Source organism: Drosophila bipectinata, chromosome XL (assembly GCF_030179905.1).
Source record: "Drosophila bipectinata strain 14024-0381.07 chromosome XL, DbipHiC1v2, whole genome shotgun sequence".
Lineage (NCBI taxonomy): Eukaryota > Metazoa > Arthropoda > Insecta > Diptera > Drosophilidae > Drosophila > Drosophila bipectinata.
The window spans coordinates 9346282-9365664 of NC_091734.1; the positions used below are offsets into that span (position 1 = coordinate 9346282).

Consider the following 19383-nt stretch of genomic DNA (forward strand, 5'->3'; position numbering starts at 1 on the left):
AAACAGGAAATTTAAAAAAAAATATGGTTCGTAAATTTTATAGTCAAATTTTCAAACAGATCGATGCAGAATCGATATAGAAATCCGTTAAGGTATTCCGATCCAGAATCGGATGAGAATTGGCAAAGATATAGACATCTTACTGGGTCAAAAGTGAATATCCCAATTTTGTAAGGGGGTCCATCAGAAAATTTTGAAAAATTGGGATCGAAAATTTCAGCGTAATATTTTGATGCAGATCGATGCAGAATCGATATAGAAATCCGTTAAGGTATTCCGATCTTGAATCGGATGAGAATTGGCAAAGATATAGACATCTTACTGGGTCAAAAGTGAATATCCCAATTTTGTAAGGGGGTCCATCAGAAAATTTTGAAAAATTGGGATCGAAAATTTCTGTATGATGTTTTGATGCAGATCGACGCTGAATCGATATAGAAATCCTTTAAGCTATTCCGATCCAGAATCGGAGGAGAATTGGCAAAGATATAGACAACTTAATGGGTCAAAAGTGAATATCCCCAATTTCGTAAGGGGGTCCATCAGAAAATTTTGAAAAATAGGGATCGAAAATTTCTGTATGATGTTTTGATGCAGATCGACGCAGAATCGATATAGAAATCCGTTAAGGTATTCCGATCCAGAATCGGAGAAGAATTGGCAAAGATATAGACAACTTAATGGGTCAAAATTGAATATCCCCAATTTCGTAAGGGGGTCCATCAGAAAATTTTGAAAAATAGGGATCGAAAATTTCTGTATGATGTTTTGATGCAGATCGACGCAGAATCGATATAGAAATCCGTTAAGGTATTCCGATCCAGAATCGGAGGAGAATTGGCAAAGATATAGACAACTTAATGGGTCAAAAGTGAATATCCCCAATTTCGTAAGGGGGTCCATCAGAAAATTTTGAAAAATAGGGATCGAAAATTTCTGTATGATGTTTTGATGCAGATCGACGCTGAATCGATATAGAAATCCTTTAAGCTATTCCGATCCAGAATCGGAGGAGAATTGGCAAAGATATAGACAACTTAATGGGTCAAAAGTGAATATCCCCAATTTCGTAAGGGGGTCCATCAGAAAATTTTGAAAAATAGGGATCGAAAATTTCTGTATGATGTTTTGATGCAGATCGACGCAGAATCGATATAGAAATCCGTTAAGGTATTCCGATCCAGAATCGAATGAGAATAGGCAAATATATAGACATCCTACTGGGTCAAAAGTGAATATCCCAATTTCGTAAGGGGGTCCATCAGAAAATTTTGAAAAATAGGGATCGAAAATTTCGTTACGATGTTTTGATGAAGATCGACGCAGAATCGATATAGAAATCTTTTAAGGTATTCCGATCCAGAATCGAATGAGAATAGGCAAATATATAGACATCCTACTGGGTCAAAAGTGAATATCCCAATTTCGTAAGGGGGTCCATCAGAAAATTTTGAAAAATAGGGATCGAAAATTTCGTTGTTATATTTTGATGCAGATCGGTGCAGAATCGATATAGAAATCCGTTAAGGTATTCCGATCCAGAATCGGATGAGAATTGGCAAAGATATAGACATCTTACTGGGTCAAAAGTGAATATCCCAATTTTGTAAGGGGGTCCATCAGAAAATTTTGAAAAATAGGGATCGAAAATTTCTGTATGATGTTTTGATGCAGATCGACGCAGAATCGATACAGAAATCCGTTAAGGTACTCCGATCCAAAATCGGATGAGAATTGGCAAAGATATAGACATCTTACTGGGTCAAACGTGAATATCCCAATTTTGTAAGGGGGTCCAACAGAAAATTTTGAAAAATAGGGATCGAAAATTTCGTTATGATGTTTTAATGCAGATCGATGCAGAATCGATATAGAAATCGTTCAAGGTATTCCGATCCAGAATCGGAGGGGAATTAGCAAAGATATAGACATCTTACTGGGTCAAAAGTGAATATCCCCAATTTTGTAAGGGGGTCCATCAGAAAATTTTGAAAAATAGGGATCGAAAATTTCTGTATGATGTTTTGATGCAGATCGACGCAGAATCGATACAGAAATCCGTTAAGGTACTCCGATCCAAAATCGGATGAGAATTGGCAAAGATATAGACATCTTACTGGGTCAAACGTGAATATCCCAATTTTGTAAGGGGGTCCAACAGAAAATTTTGAAAAATAGGGATCAAAAATTTCGTTATGATGTTTTAATGCAGATCGATGCAGAATCGATATAGAAATCGTTCAAGGTATTCCGATCCAGAATCGGAGGGGAATTAGCAAAGATATAGACATCTTACTGGGTCAAAAGTGAATATCCCCAATTTTGTAAGGGGGTCCATCAGAAAATTTTGAAAAATTAGGATCGAAAATTTCGATCCTAATTATATTTGTGTACAGGTCGACGCAGTTATCCGTAGAGACATTGTTGAGGAAACCTGCACCGTTCTACCATTGCCGACCACTTTTATTTAAGGGGAGGGTAAGGTCAAATCATGCGAAAAAAGCCATGTTTTTGTGATTTTTTTCCTGACGACACAGTTAAAATTTATTTATTCAACCAACGGTATATTAAAGTATGACATTAGAAGAATGTTTAATAAAATTTTTACAAAAAAATATTTAAAAATATGGCAATGGTAGCAGTTTTCCAGACGTGTCGCCAAAAAAAGTTGAACTGCGGTGCCCCTCATAACTCGGTGCTGGATCCTTTGTAATCAAAAAATGAAAATTCATTCGTTAGATAATAGTTCGCCCCAGGTAACGCTGTAAAGGTTTTTTGAAAATTGCAATTTTTTAATTTTTTCGAAGACTTTGAAGTGAAAAACTCAATTTTTTGGGAAAAAATCGGTTAATTTGTCATTGCAAAATCAAAACTATGAAAAAAAAAAAAAAAAAAACTCGACAGCGTTACCTCGTAAAATATGTACAGAAATAGTGTTTAAAATTTCAAAAGGATCGGTGCAGTAGTTTTGAAGTTATGAGGGGCACCGACTTTGAAAACGTGAGTTTGGGGATTAACGCTTTAAAGTTTTAAACAAAACAAAATCCAGTGTAAAACGTTTGCAAGCAACTTCGTTAATAACTAATAACTTCGTCAATTTTGCTTTAATTGACTTGAAATTTTGACACAATATTCTTCAGATATTATGCATTCAATTTAAAAAATAAAAAAAAAATGGAAAAAAAAAAAATTTAATACCTTACCCTCCCCTTAAAATGTTCAAAACATATCCTATATTTTTTTTCAAAATTCCCGCAATGTTATTGTTATCGTTTTGATTTTGAATTTTTGTTTTGGCCTTGCCACACTTTCTTCCGATTCTTTTCGCAGCTATCGATTTTTATAGCTTATCGACAGTGCCGATATAAAAAACATCGGGGCTGGTGGCGATGTTTTGAAAACCCTACCACCTCTACGGTCCGGTCCCTGCTGCAGCAATATGCGAAAATTAAATTCTGTCGTCTAGATGCCAACTCTAAAATGCGCTAGGCAGCTGGCAAGAACCCCAAACGTCCAGGCGGTGTGATTAATTTTTTTTTCGGCCCGTGGTGGAGTTGCGAAAGAGCTGGAGCTGCGGAGAGTGGAGTAGTTGGCCGTGTGGAGTGGAAAGTAAAAGTGGCGGTGCCTCTGTCTCTATACGTGTGTCCGTGTGTGTTTCCGTGTTTCCCTCAGTGTGTGTGTGTGTGTGCGGTGGGTGTGTGTGTGTGTGCGCGCGAAAAGAAGTTGCAGTTTCTGTAACAGAGTTACGCAAAAAAAAAAAAAATCAAAAAAAAAAAAAACAACTGCAACGAGAGCGGTAGCGGGGCAAGTGGGCCTGCAACAAAAGATATTATTTAAGTGTTTATTACAAAAGCAATGAGCAGCATCGTTGGCGAAAATCTACCCGCCCCACCGCCGCCTGCCGCCACAGCCGCTAGCATGGGATCAGTGGGCAGTGGTGGTGGCGGTGGTACAACAACTACCGCCGCCAATGGACCCCGTGTCGTTACCATCTCCAAAACGGAAACGGGCTTCGGCTTCAATGTTCGCGGTCAGGTGTCCGAGGGCGGCCAGTTGCGGTCCATCAATGGCGAGCTATACGCACCGCTGCAGCACGTGAGCGCCGTGCTGGAGAACGGGGCGGCGGAGAAGGCCGGCATCAAGAAGGGTGATCGTATCCTGGAAGTGTAAGTATTCAAAAATGATTCATTATTCAGTATTACTCATCATTATTGCTTGTTCGGATATATATTCCTGAGATAGTTTACAGAAACCCGATATGTAGTTAAGAAAACACCTGCTAGGGGTGGGGGTAACCCCATTCATAAACACTAATTGAAGATAAAACCTAAAATTCTGTATACAACAGACCCTCTCCCCCAACTTCTGTTCGAAATCCCACAATTTTTGCAATTTAATTATTTTCCAAGGTTCCTTCTGGATGTGGTTTTTGGGGGTTTCCCCACTTTTCCATAAGAGTTCTGAAATTTATAAGCTGGTTTAAGCTTTAAGGAATTACACATTCTAGTTTTTTGGCCTGAAACTGGGGGGCGGGGTTAAGTATAAAAATTAACCCCATTGAGAGGGTATTGCATGACCAACCTATGACCCCGCCCCGTCGGTTTTGGGGGGAATTACAAATTTGGAGTTTCTGGAGAGTGGGTCAGAAAATAGGGCTGCCTGGAAATAACCAATAAGTGTTGTAGTATTTGTGGGGTGTTTTTTTTCATAAGGGGGTAGGTATATTAAAAAAAAGCTAGAAAAATAAGAAATATTTGAAAATAGACAATAGATTTTCCATAGCTTTTCTTTTTATTTATTTTTTGGTTTATTATGCACACACACACACACACACATGCTTAGTTGCCACCTACTCTCACATACCACCCTCTCTCACACAGGCTAATTAAAATGCTCTTTCTCCTCTGGCTTTGTTTTCCCACCCATATCCCATACATATCCCCTTTTACCGTTTCTCCTTTACTCTTTCGCTTGAGATGGCAAAACTTTTGTTTAGCATCTTTGACATTTCGGTTTCGATAGTCGTTATCAGTGAGCATCCTCCTACCATCCTCAATACTACCATCCCCCCCTTAGCCACCTCTTTCTCTCCTGGGCCAACATGTCTCTGCCTGCCCCTTTTTCGAGCGGCGTGTCCATCAATCATTCGCTTTTATGGTGTCACTCTTGTAGTGTTTACTTTAGTGTGGGTGCGGCTTTGCTCTCCCACTCTCCCTTTCCCCCTTACACACTCCCACTGAATTCCGCAGTCTCCGCTGTTGGTCTCTCGCTTGCACACGGTTTGGGGCTACCCGCGACCAAATTCAATTAATAAATTTGCTAAAGTTTCGTTACGCGTTGCTCTCGCAACCAACCCAACTTAATTATCATCCTCCCGGTGCGATCTACCCTCCCACCCATGCCGCCCTGGCCACCTGTCCGAAAACGCGCAAATTTTCCACATTTTTCACACATATTTTCATTGCAAACAGAGAATGTATGACAGCAGTGGCAGTAGTGTCAGTGGCGTGGCCAGGATTTTCTCACGGGGGGCGGGGGGCTTGACAGACCGACCACAAAGAGAAAGAGGAGAGGAGGATAAAAAAATATCAAAGGGCTAGGTGTTTGAACCCCCAAAGTAATCCTACCACCACCCCCCTGCCAGGCACAACGCCACTGGGTGGAGCAAGAGCAGGAGAGGAGGCGTGCTCTCGTCTATTATGCGGCTTGTTGTTGCTATTTGCAGTGGCCCATCATTTCATTATCAGCAACAAAGCCAACAACAAGGAGAGCCGTTATAATTCGGCTGCGCGTGAGCTAACAAAGCCAGACGCCAAAACTGCAGAGGGCGAAAGTAAAGAAAACAAAAACAATAACAATAACAAAACTAAAGGCAATACCAAAAAGCAAAAGCAAAAGCAAACAAATTTGCATTTGATTTCCGTCTTTTTTTTTGTTTATTTCTTTTTTTTTTTTGGGGAACCAGTTGGAAACTGGAACTAAGCGGTAAACGACTTGTGGCTTTAAACTTGATATTTTCTAGTGACGGGAATTAATATCTAAAAAAAAAATTATTAATCATAAAAAATAAAGAAATTAGTCTTTAGTCTTCAACTAAAAAAAACCTAGGATTTTTGGAAAAAAATTTAAAAATAAAAAACCCATTTTTTGTTTAATCTTTTGGGGCGTTTTTTTTCTCTGAATCATTTAATTAAATACTAAAACTTCTATCTGATCCATCGAAGTTTCCTGGACCACCAGTATTCCAACAGTGACCACCAGTTATCCGGAATTTGTGGCTGCTCCGACATCTGCAGCTGGCTCTTCCGCCACAACGTGGCTGCCACATTGCACAGACTTCCGTTGCAACGGACACAGTACGGATCGTTCAGCGAACATTCCGGCACCTCGCCGGCACATCCCCGAACCGTATAAATGCCATCCAGTCGACTGACCACCGTGCTGACGCACAACTCCGTCGAACTGGAGCAGTTGCTGGTGGTCATGGCACTGGGCAGGTCCATGGCCGCACAGTCGGTGTCCTCGTCCTGTCCATTGCACCGATAGCAGCTGCGTACGGAGTAGCGATTGCAGGTGTCGCTGCTGCGGCAGAGCTGGCAGGACTCGCCCAGAGCCGAGGGCGTGAAGTTGGCATCCGCACAGCCACGTCGCAAGAAGGTATCTGTCAGAGAGAGGGAGAGAGAGAGAAAGGTTTATTTATTGGGGTTTTTTTTGGAGAAGTACTTATATAGGAAGGATATAGTGTCCTTAGTTTAGAAGGATATAAGATATATATTTAAAAGAAAACTTAAATTTGCATTTAAAACCGATATATAGGATGATAACACGATATTTAAAATAATGATGTGTCATATACGGTTATAATGCGATATACACAATAATAATGGGCTTTATACGATAATAATTCAATATATATGATAAAAGTAAGATAGATACAAACAAAATACTATATATATTTCATGATAATACAATAAATACTGATATATACGATAACAAAACGATAACAAACATGGTAATACTATTAAAAGAAGATAAAAACGATATATTCGATAACAATACGATATATATGATAATAATACAATTTTTAACAATAACAATACGATATTTGGGTTAATAATACCGATAAATAGATCATCGCATTAATCGTATGGACTAACTAACTAACTATGGAAACTATTTTTAATTAAAAACTTGTGAGAAAACAGGCATTTGAAGTTTTTAAAAAGATTTTTAAGATTTATTTGCAGATATCCTTTTCTAGATTTAGTTTTTAAAAATAGCTATAAAACATTTTCCAATAATTATAATAAAAAAAAAACCAAAAATAGCTTAATTTTTTTTATATTTTTTAAAGAATTTATTTAAATACTTCATAGTTTTCAAAAAAATAAATATTACAAGCAGAAAGTAAGATTTAAGGACAGACGGACAAGGAATTCTAAGGCTTTTAAATGAAATACCCTTTCCAAAAATACCAAAAAATACCAAAAAAATAGATCCTTTATTCCTTTCCTTATGAAGATCTTTATTATTGAAACCCTACTTTAGGCCCCTAAAAACCCTTAAACTCACCCTAACCTTGCTCGCAGGAATAGCAGGCGGTGGTGCCTTCGGCGCACTTCTCGGTGACCAGACTCCTGCCCGCCCGACAGCCCGGATCGGCGGTGGAGTTGCAGACGGCGCAGGCAATGTCCTGGCACTGGGAATTACACATCTCACCGAAGCACTCGCTCAGCTCGCCGGTGGGAAAGAAGCCCATGGTGGTGGAGCAGCCGCGCTGCAGTACCTCCGTCTGGGTGTTGCGATGCGTATAGCAGTTCTCCCGGTGTCCGTACATCACCTTGTTGACGCACTGGGTGACGGTCACGTTGCTGAGGGAGCACTGTGTGGACTCATCCTCCTCGGGCTGCTGATTCCGCAGGCAGTCGGGATTGGGGGAGAGCCGCTGGTGGGTGCACTGGAGGCAGCGGGACTCGGTGACGGTCTTCTCGTTGTTGCAGCCGTTGTAGTTGCACTTGAGGCAGACGTGCGGGCAGGTGGTTGGCAGGTTGGTGTACTCGCAGCCCCGCTGGGTGTTGGACAAGTGCATGACATTGGTGTAGCAGCGATCCTCCTCCCGGTAGACGGGGCAGGGCAGCAGGAGATGCAGCTTGGTGGTCACATCGATGCAATCGGAGCCGCTGCACTGATAGCAGCGCAACCGATCCACCGGATAGACATGCCGGTTGCACAGACTCGTGTTGCACTGGTCACAGGGTGCGGCACAGTACCCATTCGGATAGAGCCGGGCCAGGCACCCTCTGCGGGTCACGCCCGCCGATATGGAGGTCACGCACATATCGTTCCCCTGCTGGCACTCCTCCACCTCCAGCTGCTGGCCCGGTCGGGTGGCGCACTCGCTATCCTCCGCCGAGTCGCAATTGTAGCACTCCAGAGCCCGGCTTGTGGTCACCCCAAGGAGGAGCAGAGTTCCAACGGCCAGCAGGACCAACTGTTGATATTTTTTCAAGAATTCCGTGGCCATTATGTGATCGATTTCGAGCTTCTTACCAAACTGAGGGACAAAGAAAGGTATTGTTGGTCTGCCGAAGAAACTGCAAGTCCGATTAGATTAGCCTTCTGCGGGGCCTGGTCGCCAATCTCGAGAGGTTTCTACTTCAGGCAGGCGCACTGATTGGTCCCCGGATAAGGTGGGTATATAGGGGAGCTCTCTCAAGCATTTCTAGATGGCTCTAATCAAGTGGTTGAGGTGAAGAAAGGGTTGCAGAAAGCAAAAAAGAAAGTGAAAGTGCTGGAAAAGAGGGTTACAGTTGGGAGCTGGAACTGGAAGCTTTTAAAATAATAGAGATGACAGAAAAATCGATATTTTTAATAAAATCGGAAATATTTTCATTATTTTAATATTGATAGTTTGATTTTTAAATAATTATTGAGCTTAGTTGGGTTTGAAAAGTTTTTATAAGTCATAACTCTTTATTTAATGAAATTAAGTACAAATAAACATCGATAAAAATCGATTATTTTCGATAATAACATTACATTTCAATAATTACTTTGTTTATACTACTTTGTACTTAAATTCTATTCTAAATTCTAATTATTCCTATAACTACTTCTATAAACTAATATATCTTCTATAGAACTACCTTCTATAAATACTTTAAAATAATTTTCATAATAGATATAATTCGTTTTGATAAAAATACGATAATAACGATAACCATTCTACAAAATGAGCTCCATTTTAGGGATAAAAATTTTAATTTTTGTGATAAACTTCTCAAAAAACTCCACAATTTTAAGCAAATAAGGTTTTAAAATTTTTAATGGATATTATCGATAATAAGAATGACAATTTTTTCGACAATAGTAAGAATATATCTCGATAATAACCGATAATTTTCATAACTCTAACTAATGATAACTAATTAAATATCTTCTATCTTCTATTATTGAGTCTATTATCTTATATCCTCAAAATTGCATTTAAAAACTCAGAACCCTTCTAGTCTGACTCGATAGGTCTCGATAACAATCGATAATTTAGATAAAAAGCTTCGATAATAAATCAGTTACTGGAATCTCTTTCAAAGACAACACACTCTTCCCCTCGGGAGGGGGTAACTCTATTTAAAAAGTTAAACGCCCAACTTAAGCCCATCAACCATCAACTTGTTCTATAAGTATCTTCAAATGGAATAATTGTATCTCAACTTTTATGAAAAGCCGCACTTGAGAACTTTGAAACACGTGTGTGTATGAGTGTGTGTGTGTGTGTGTTAGTTCTTTGGCTGCTGGAATGTCAATCCCAAGTCTAAGGACAAGTAATGTTTTCAATCGAGAACATTAGTTAATTAAAAATAATAAAGTTTTCCGGTAAAGTGCCTGGCATTGGCATCGCTTCTCTGACCTTTTTTTCTGATGAAAGTTTTCCCTTTTTCCACATTTTCCGTTTAACATTTTCAATTAGGGAAAGTTGGATGTGTTTCTGGCTCTTCTCGTAAAGGAAATTAAAATTAAAATTAAAATTAAATTATTTGAGTTTTTTAAGCTCTACTTTTAAACCTCAAGGAATATCTATGTACTTCTGGATATATGACTTAATTGAGTACCTTGTCTTTACCTCTTGGAATCCTCTTTGGGATGTCCTTTATCGGCAGTTTCGTCTTCAGTCGTTTCGGCCTCTAGGTGGCACTTAACATTGCACTTGGGTTGGGTTTGGGCTTTAAGGTTGTGGGTTCCAATCGATGGGGATTATATGAGACTATTTTCAGTCTTTGTTTTGTTTCGATTTTCTCGTTTAAAAGAACAATGCCATAAATGTGCACTAAAGAAAATTAATAAAAATTTGTTAATTAAATAAAATAATATAATTTCTCTCAGTGTAAGGACTTAAAGATACAGGAACTCAAAGATACATTCACTTCAGGAACATTGAGAGCAGCTTTGTTGGTATTACCTTGGAATTGCAATGCATCTTCAGCCGGAAATTTATTTTTCTTTCTGGCTTTGACGTTTATACTTCTTTATTTTCTCTTTTCTTCTTTTCTTCTTCCTTCTTTATCCTATTACTTTCTAGGAGTATTTTCCAGGTATTTCCAGCAGGGAACTCCAATTTAAAGTTGAACTTCTTGGGCGGAAATCAAATTGAGTGTTAAAAAGCCTTTAAATATGCATAGTAGTTTCTCTAGCCAGAACTGCCACCACATCCCACCCCCCGCATGGTGGGGCTTCCAGGGGTCATTGGGCGTTTCTATGGGGCGCATATGGCCCAAGTTATTGAAGGGTCATTAGCTGAATTGGAACTGAACGTCTCTATCCCACTCATACGAGTACATGGAAAATTAAAAACTACACGAAGCTTGAGTTTATAAATAAACACACTATGGACTTGTTGAATACTCTGTGTTTTTTCTTAAATATTTATTTTTTTTGGTATAATATTCTTGTTTAATATTTTTTATAATTTCTTTAAAAAAATCGATATTTATGAATCAAAATTCATAGCTTGAACAATTTTTTTAAGATTATGCCAAGTTTATGGACAATTTTTAGAATACTTTTAAACAAATTTTGTACTTTTTTAGAACAAATTTAGTAGTAGTTTTGAAATTCAGAAGTAGTTTTGAATTTTTCAAAAACTATTTTCAATATATTGCTGAGTATTCCTTACAAACTGTACAAAAAAGAACCAAACTCCCGTTAAAGCTTAAAATAAAATAACCTAATGGGTAAAATAACGTCTAAATATTTTTAGAAAAAAAAAACAAGAAGGAAAAACCCTCTTCGATTTGGTTTTTTATGTTGCCACGAATTTGTGTTTGCGGTTTGGTTCGATGTGTCGATGTGGCAGTATCAGTGTTGCTGGCTTGTGTGGCATATGCCCCAACAATAATCAATAGATTTACGTCACTGAATGGCAGTCGGGGCTTTTGCCTTTGGTTACTTTGGGTTTTAGTTGCTTTTGGCCGACATTTCCTAGAGGAGAGGAGAGGAGAGGGAGAGGAAGGCCTCTGTTTGGTGTCGGTTGTTACAGGTTTTCAGGTTTCACTTTTTGCTCTCGAACTAAGCCAGAAATAAACATGGCCAAGAGTCGAGAGTCGTTGGTATATATACATATATATGGGTATATATGGTATATATGGGTATGGACAGTAAAGGAGAAGGAATTGTAGCAATTGAAGGACACTTGTTAAATACTCATGTCAAGTCCTCTGGTGCTTAATTAATTTTCGATTTCGATTTCCATTCCTGTTAATGGAATTACAATTCAGTTGCAGTTTCAGTTCTCATTCCTTGCTTTTTCAAGGTAAAAATTATTTAATTCAATTGGAATCCATAGGGATTTTCATTTCATACAACATATATAAATCTATCTATCTATATATACATACAATTATTGTTTTTTAATTCCCCTCCCCTAGCTATCTGTAAACATTTTCTCTGATTTTGTTATTTTTGTTCCTCGAGGTTTGCAAAACAATTGCCATTCTGGATAGAATATTCTCTCTGGTTTTGCGGTGATTTCGCCAATAATAATCATTTGCCAAAAATGTATATAGATATTCCATTAGTATTTCGCTCAGAGCCATCATTAAATACTATATATATATAGTAGTATAGTATAGTATAGTTGTATGGAAATTTTGGGCTGCATTCTGGTAGCAGGTTTGTGATTTTTAATGAGATAACTTTTAATTGCGGATTTTTGCTCATTTTGGATATTAAATTTTAATAGTTTTTTGTTTAAAAGTTAGATGTTGCTTGGGCTATAATCATTTTTGGCATTTATTGCATACTTTTGAGCGCTTTTAAGGGGTATCTCTTGAGTTTAGTTATGGAATTTTATTCGATTTAAGATTTAAGGTGAAGATATAGATAGGGGAATATATCTATCGTCCAAATTTTATTTTAGTAGTTTCTTAAGACCCTAATTTTATTGAATTTTATTCGATTTTAGCGTAAAAGTATTTATATAGATATTTATATTGGTGAGAAATAATACAACTGACATCAGAATTTATTAAAAAATATACCAAAAATAAGTTGCTGCATACTTCTAGGCGCTTTTAGGAGTTCTATTATTATATTTATTAAATATTATGGTATTTTAGCTTTAAAATTAGTTATTTCTTATGACTTACAAGTATAATAACCTTTCTGGCATTAAAATATATTTAAAAGAAGATACAAACATTTATAAAAATTGTCCAAATAAGCTGATTTTTAGTCTTTCAAACAGTTAAGCCTAAAAAAAGACATAAATACCAATAGTACCTTATAAACCCCCCTCATATAGTACTCATTTATAGTACCTCAAAGCCATTTGATTTTAAAAATTTCCCAAAATTCCCCTTAAAATTCTAAACAATTTCCGAAGCTTTTCAATTAAAAGTGTTGGCCCCAAAAATCTAATTTTCTGGCCTGTCTATTAAAACATATAATCGATATGAGCCGTGACCTGAATTAATGCCACCTCCCCTACCCCCCTGGGGAAGTGGCAACCAGATGGTAGCTTCGCATGTCACCAATTTCTGGCGCCCCCTAGGCCCACTGTGCAACTGGTTTTTTGGGGGGGCCCACTGTAGGTAATTTGCACGCTTCTGGTGTGGAAATAGTTGGCATTTATTTAGCTTTGTCTGCCCACACTGAGTACACTGTAAGAATTAATTAATAAAATTAAAAATAATTAAGATTTCTATAAAACTGGTTTAAAGAGTAGCTGGTCTACTGCCGATTTCTCGCAAGTCTGGAGTCTCAATTTCCAGCCCTGTCCACTGCACTTTTTTTTTTCTTTCTCTCGTTTATCGTACATTATGCTGGCATGTCGTATATATATATATATATATATATATATATATTTGATTTCTACCATGTTGCTATGTGAGTCATGCTGAGCTGCCATCGAGGCTCCTTGGTGTGTTTCCAGTACCAGTTTCCAGTACCACAATCCATCCACACAACCCGGTGCGTCACACATTTCAAGATTGTATCTGCTGCGATTTATTTTTATTTTTATTTCTTTTATTTTGTTTTTTATTTTATTTATTTATTTGTACACCATGAATGGCAAATTGGAAACCGGAAAGACGCCGCAAAAACTCCACGGGAATTGGAATTGTTGAGGAAACTATCAAGAAAATTGTGGGTGGCATGGTGGGTGGCAGGGTGGGTGGCATGGTGGGTGGTGGTATATAGTCTCTCTTCTTATCAAAAGCCATTCATTCATTCGTTCGTTTCCTTTAGAAGCTATCAACTTGATTTAATTTAAGAAAGGTTTTGGTTTTCTTATTCGATTTCGTTTTTTTTTTTCGCTCCTCAACTTGTATTTCAGCTTTAAGAGTCTTCTGTTTTAAACTTTTTATAGCCGATATTCTATTTTTAAATCATCTCTAATATATTATAAGGGGGCTTCCCACACTTGATGATTACTTGGCTCTGTTTGTTTATAAAACTTTTGTTTATCTGAGAACCTTCTGTTATTTTTTATAAGAACCTCTCCATCATAGAGAGTACTTTGAGTACCAAACTTGACCCGAATCGACTTGTTATCAGCAGTACTCCTGCGATGTCAATGCATCCATTATCGGGTACTACATATATATATATATATGGCACTCGTTACTTGGGTCTTATTTTCGCTTAAATTGATCTGCGCCCGCCCAGATCGTGTTCAGAACAATTTCTATATTGATTCCAAATGCTGCCTTTCCATCACGTTCACTTTGCCCAGTTGACTGCTTTGGAAAAGCGATGTCGTCGGTAAATCAATTCAATTATATACTAAATAGATTTTATTGTTAGGAAATATATTTAAAATAAGACATTTTTTATTAATATATATCTTTTTTGAATTTTTTAGGAACGGCGTTAGCGTGGAGGGAGCTACACACAAACAGGTCGTGGATCTAATCAAATCTGGAGGAGATTGCCTTACCCTGACGGTGATATCGGTGACACAACAGGTGGGTTTTTGCCAAGATATTTAAACCTTGTAGAGGGTGTTATTATTTTAGGCTTATATTTTGACACTTTTTGAAAAATATGTCTTGAAATATATATTGTTTTTATCACTAATTATGATCATATTCCTGATCCTAGTCCTTATAGACTTGTCCGTCTGTCCTTTTTGGTTGTCCTTTTGTTTCTAAACCAACTAGCTCTTCATTTTTCATGTTTTTTTTTTAGTAAAAGTTTTATTTTTTATTAACTATAATTGCTTTGAATATATACAGTATTGAAAAATATAATTTAAATATAACAGTATACACACCTTGTCCGTGTGTCCGTTTAGCTGTCCGCATAGTCTTTTTCTCTCCAAAAAAAACTATCTCCCTAATTTTCAGGCTTTCTTTTAAAGCCTTAGAGCTTATCTTTATTAAAATATAAACACCTTTATTAACTAATAACTTAGCAACATTAACTAAAACCCCTATTTCTACCCTCAGGAGGCTGATCGACTGGAACCACAAGAGGATCAGAGTGGTTACTCCTACATAGACTACTCCGACAAGCGATCCCTGCCGATTAGGTAAGTCCCTCCAAAGAACACTCTCCCATCGATATACCCTAACTCTAAAATCGTTCTTCTCTTTAAAGTATACCAGACTATGGTATTGTGAATCGGAATGGAGAACGCTACATTGTCTTCAACATCCATATGGCCGGTAGGCAGCTGTGCTCGCGTCGCTATCGGGAGTTCGCCAACCTGCACTCACTGCTCCGCAAGGAATTCTCCGGCTTTAGCTTCCCCAAGCTGCCCGGCAAGTGGCCATTTCAGCTTAGTGAACAGCAGCTGGACACTCGGCGTCGCGGTCTGGAACAGTATCTGGAGAAGGTGTGCGCCGTTCGGGTGATTGCCGAGAGCGATGCTGTACAGGATTTTCTAACCGATACCGAGGACGATATATCGGCATCGCCGGTGGATATTAAGGTTATGCTGCCGGACCATGAGGTGAGCACCGTTTCGGTGAAGAAATCCTCCAACGCCCAGGTGGTGTGGGAGATTCTGGTGCAGCGCGCCAATCTCACCGCCTATACGCAGCAATACTTCTACCTGTTCGAGATCGTTGAATATAATTTCGAGCGGAAATTGCAACCGCACGAGATACCCCATCAACTGTATGTACAGAACTACAGTACCGCCTCCTCCACCTGCCTATGCGTCCGACGATGGCTCTTCTCCGTTTCCAAGGAGCTAACGCTGCCGGAGGGCGAACAAGCCGGTCGCTTTATATTCTATCAGGCTGTCGATGAAGTGAATCGTGGAAATATCCGTGCCGACGGCCGTCTCTACGAGCTGAAGGCACTCCAGGACGCCAAAAAGGCCGCCGATTATTTGGCATTGGCCCGCACACTGCCCGGCTATGGGGACGTTGTCTTTCCCCACTGTTCCTGTGATAGCCGCAAAGAGGGACATGTTGTGCCAGCTGTGGGTGAGTTTCAACCATACAATATAGTATTCGATCCTATATTTAACTATTTGATTTGGTTTTGCAGGCATGAAGAGCTTTCGGCTGCACGCCTGCCGCGAGGATGGCTCGCTGGAGGCGCAAATGGTCGAGCTGACCTGGGATAGCATCACACGCTTCGAGAGCGACGAGGAGTCCATGTCCTTTTGCTTTCAGTACAATCGTCCAGATAAGCCAGCACGTTGGGTTAAGGTCTACACGCCATATGTAGGTTTATAATGGAGTTATTTTTTCTTTTTGTCTTTTTTTTGGCTTGAAAGCAGGAGTTAGTAGAGTTTTTAAATATAGATATTTATTAGATGATTTTTTTTTATATGGTTCTTATTAATCTTAAATTGTAGGCTATTTAGTTACATTTTTTTCATGAATATATGTCGTTTTAATTTCAATTATACCAGTTTTTTTACTGGCTTCTAAATTAAATACAACTTTAAAGACTTAGCCTTGAAATTAAACCCTTATTCAGCTAAATTTAGTCTTTTTACAAGAGTTATTTACTAAAAAACTAACTCTCCACGATTTTTTAAACGATTTAAGGTTATGTTGCAAATAAAATGACATATGCCGACCACAAATAAACATGTTTTGACATGTCTTCAAGGATAAATATGTCATTTTGAAACATGTAGTCGCGAATTATGTCATTTTCTTTAAACGATGCCCTCTTATACCAGACCCTTGTTAATAGATAACTATTATTATTTAATTAGTCTTTTAAAAATTATTTAAATTATAAAACTAAACTAACTCCTGCTTTTGCTGCTCCTACAAGCTTCATTTATTCAAGCTTCAACTTAATTGGCCAAAGTGCAATTATAAAGTGCAAACATAATACCAAAATAATTGCTGCCCAGCTTAGGGGCCAAAAGAGTTGGTTGCCAAAAAAAAAAAAAAGGGCAAAGCCCATAAAAGCAACTATTTCTGAGGAATATAATTTAATCCGTATATTTTCCATGGTTTCCACCTCCAACAGCATGCATTCCTTGCGGACTGCTTTGATCGCATCGGGGAGGAGCGCAAGTGGGACGATAGCGGTGACTAGGACAGGCCATTTGCCAAGGACAGGCCAGGACGAGAGCTGGAGCAGATTAAAAAGCAACCACCCACAACCACCACCACAACCACTACAATCCCGAACATCACCAGAAGAGCTGAGGCATTGCACATTGTTCGTTAGCCTTCACATCCTCCTACTGGAAACTCTGGACACTCCACAGGCACATCAGCATCCACGCCTCGCTCCAGACCAAGCTTTCGGCTCCAAGCTTTCTACAGAGATAACTCTTGCAGTTTGGGCTAACCAGGTCCTGCTAGTATCCATAATTTTTTTGTTTTTTTTTTTCTTGTGTGTATTTTTGTCAAAAATTATCCATAAAATAGCATATATTATATATATATATATTGTAAAGTATAATTAGCCTTGATATATATACATTTTCATATATATATATATATTTATAATTTGTACAATGGACTTACTTGAAGCAATTGCAATCGCCTCGAAGCAAATAGTTGATGGAAAATGTTAACAAGCAGCAACAAAAAAGAAAATGTTTCAAATGTTTTTCGGCACCTTTAGCACATAGAACATAAAAAAAACAAAAAATAAAAAATAAAAAAAAAACAGGCACCAATTTAGATCAAGATCAAGCAGAACCGACGATTCTCATATGAAATATATATACATATATATATATATATTATATACAAAAATACATAATATAAACAAAACGAAACAAAATATATAGCAAAGTATATTTAAGCCTCAACCTCAGCGTACTATATATACATATATATTTAATTCATACATTTTTCATATGATTTTTGTTTAATTTTCCACCTTGTTTACACTTGCTGCTAAAAAAAAAAGAACAAAACAAAACATAAACGTAAAGAAAATTGTAAAAAGTCAATTTTAATTATACACAGAAAATAAAATCCATCTTATATACAAGAGAAGAAACAAAAAAAAAACGTAAATATTTAGAAAGAAATCACCAAGCATTGCTAATTTAATTATTTGTATGCAGAAATCAAATAGTAATCATAAATAGGCAACAAAACGGATTAGAAACCAAACGAATTAAAAATTAAAAAATGAATTAAAAAACACAAAATAAAATGTTGAAATTATTGTACTCATTCGAAACAAAACTAAAAAAAACAAGAAACTTTCTATAGAAATTGTTAGTTAACTTTAAGGTAACGTTAATAGTTATTGATCAAAACGAAACTCAAACTCAAAACTCAAACTAAAAAATAAAAAAAAACAAAAAAATAATAATAAAAAAATACAAGCAAAATCGAACTCAAACCAAGTTAGAAAGAGACGGCAGACGGGCGGTAGGAAAGTGAAGGCATATGAATAGCCGAAAGAGATGGAAACAGAAACACAATGACACTTCAAAACACGATTTAGAAGCAGAACATAAACACCATATTACATAAACACTTATATATAACATATATACATATATATATATACAACAAAACAAACATTTATCAACGATGCAAGTGACGTCTGCTTGTGATATTTACAATTTACACAATGATTATAATTAATTTTACGTTACACACTACATTATTAAATCGATTCCATGCATTATTGTTTCGCATCTGTATCTATATATATATATATATATATGTATTGGATTCGTTAATATCTCAATGTGCAGTCCACCACGTAATTTTTTTTCGTAATTTGTACAATGTATTTATTATGCTTATGCTTAGTTTTAGTCCTAAAAAAAAAACAAGTAATAATGTGAATTTAAAATTATCATTACTCTTACTCTATTACGATTATAATTATGATTATTCTCAATTTTTTGTCGTCGTTTTTTGGCCATTTATTGTAGATTTTTTTATGTGTATTCCATATAATTATGAATTATGAATAATACTATACAACTAATAGCACTCAGTCCTTGTTTCCGTTTTTCTTTTTTATTTTTTTAATGTTTATTTGTTTATTACATTGTCATCGTTAAAAAAAAGAAATAGAAAGTGTTTGGGGGTGTCTCGTAAACAACATATATCTCGAACAGCAAAATATATAAATAACATTCCTTAAAATAAAAATATACAAATAATTATCAATGTTTTCTTACACATTTAATACAAAAGAAATCAACAAACAAATTACAAAATAAAAACGATTAAGAACTGGGAAAAATTCTCATAACTCAACTAGACGAACAACAACAAAATCACTTAACAAATTTATTGAAAAAAAAAACAAAAACAAAAAAGCAAAAAAATAAAAAACAAATTGCATTTTTTCCCTTTTCAAAATTATATTTGATTCGTTTTTATTAGGAATTCTTTTTTATAAAATATTCGGAAAAAGGTTTGTATATATTTAAGATGAAGTACCAGGTATCATATAGTCTTCAAATAAACCACTTCTGTT

At 37.0% G+C, this 19383-nt stretch overlaps 2 protein-coding genes across 3 annotated transcripts; one reads left to right on the forward strand and one right to left on the reverse strand.

Moving 5' to 3' along the window:
* Positions 1–3386: 3386 nt before the first annotated feature.
* On the forward strand, positions 3387–17156 carry Snx27 (sorting nexin 27). Of its 2 annotated transcripts, none has more exons than XM_017254563.3 (6): positions 3387–4166; positions 14363–14465; positions 14949–15031; positions 15100–15935; positions 16000–16178; positions 16945–17156. In XM_017254563.3, the coding sequence occupies exons 1-6, from the start codon at positions 3856–3858 to the stop codon at positions 17011–17013; spliced, it is 1581 nt and encodes a 526-aa protein (XP_017110052.1). In that variant the 5' UTR covers positions 3387–3855; the 3' UTR covers positions 17014–17156. The 2 variants fall into 2 exon arrangements, with proteins under 2 accessions (XP_017110052.1, XP_017110053.1); XM_017254564.3 differs by lacking the exon at positions 3387–4166 and adding an exon at positions 14186–14262.
* LOC108134305 (uncharacterized) lies at positions 5960–8524 on the reverse strand. Its single transcript, XM_017254565.3, has 2 exons — positions 7579–8524; positions 5960–6661 (listed from the first exon to the last, which is right to left on the reverse strand). The coding sequence occupies exons 1-2, from the start codon at positions 8522–8524 to the stop codon at positions 6207–6209; spliced, it is 1401 nt and encodes a 466-aa protein (XP_017110054.2). The 3' UTR covers positions 5960–6206.
* Positions 17157–19383: the final 2227 nt, after the last annotated feature.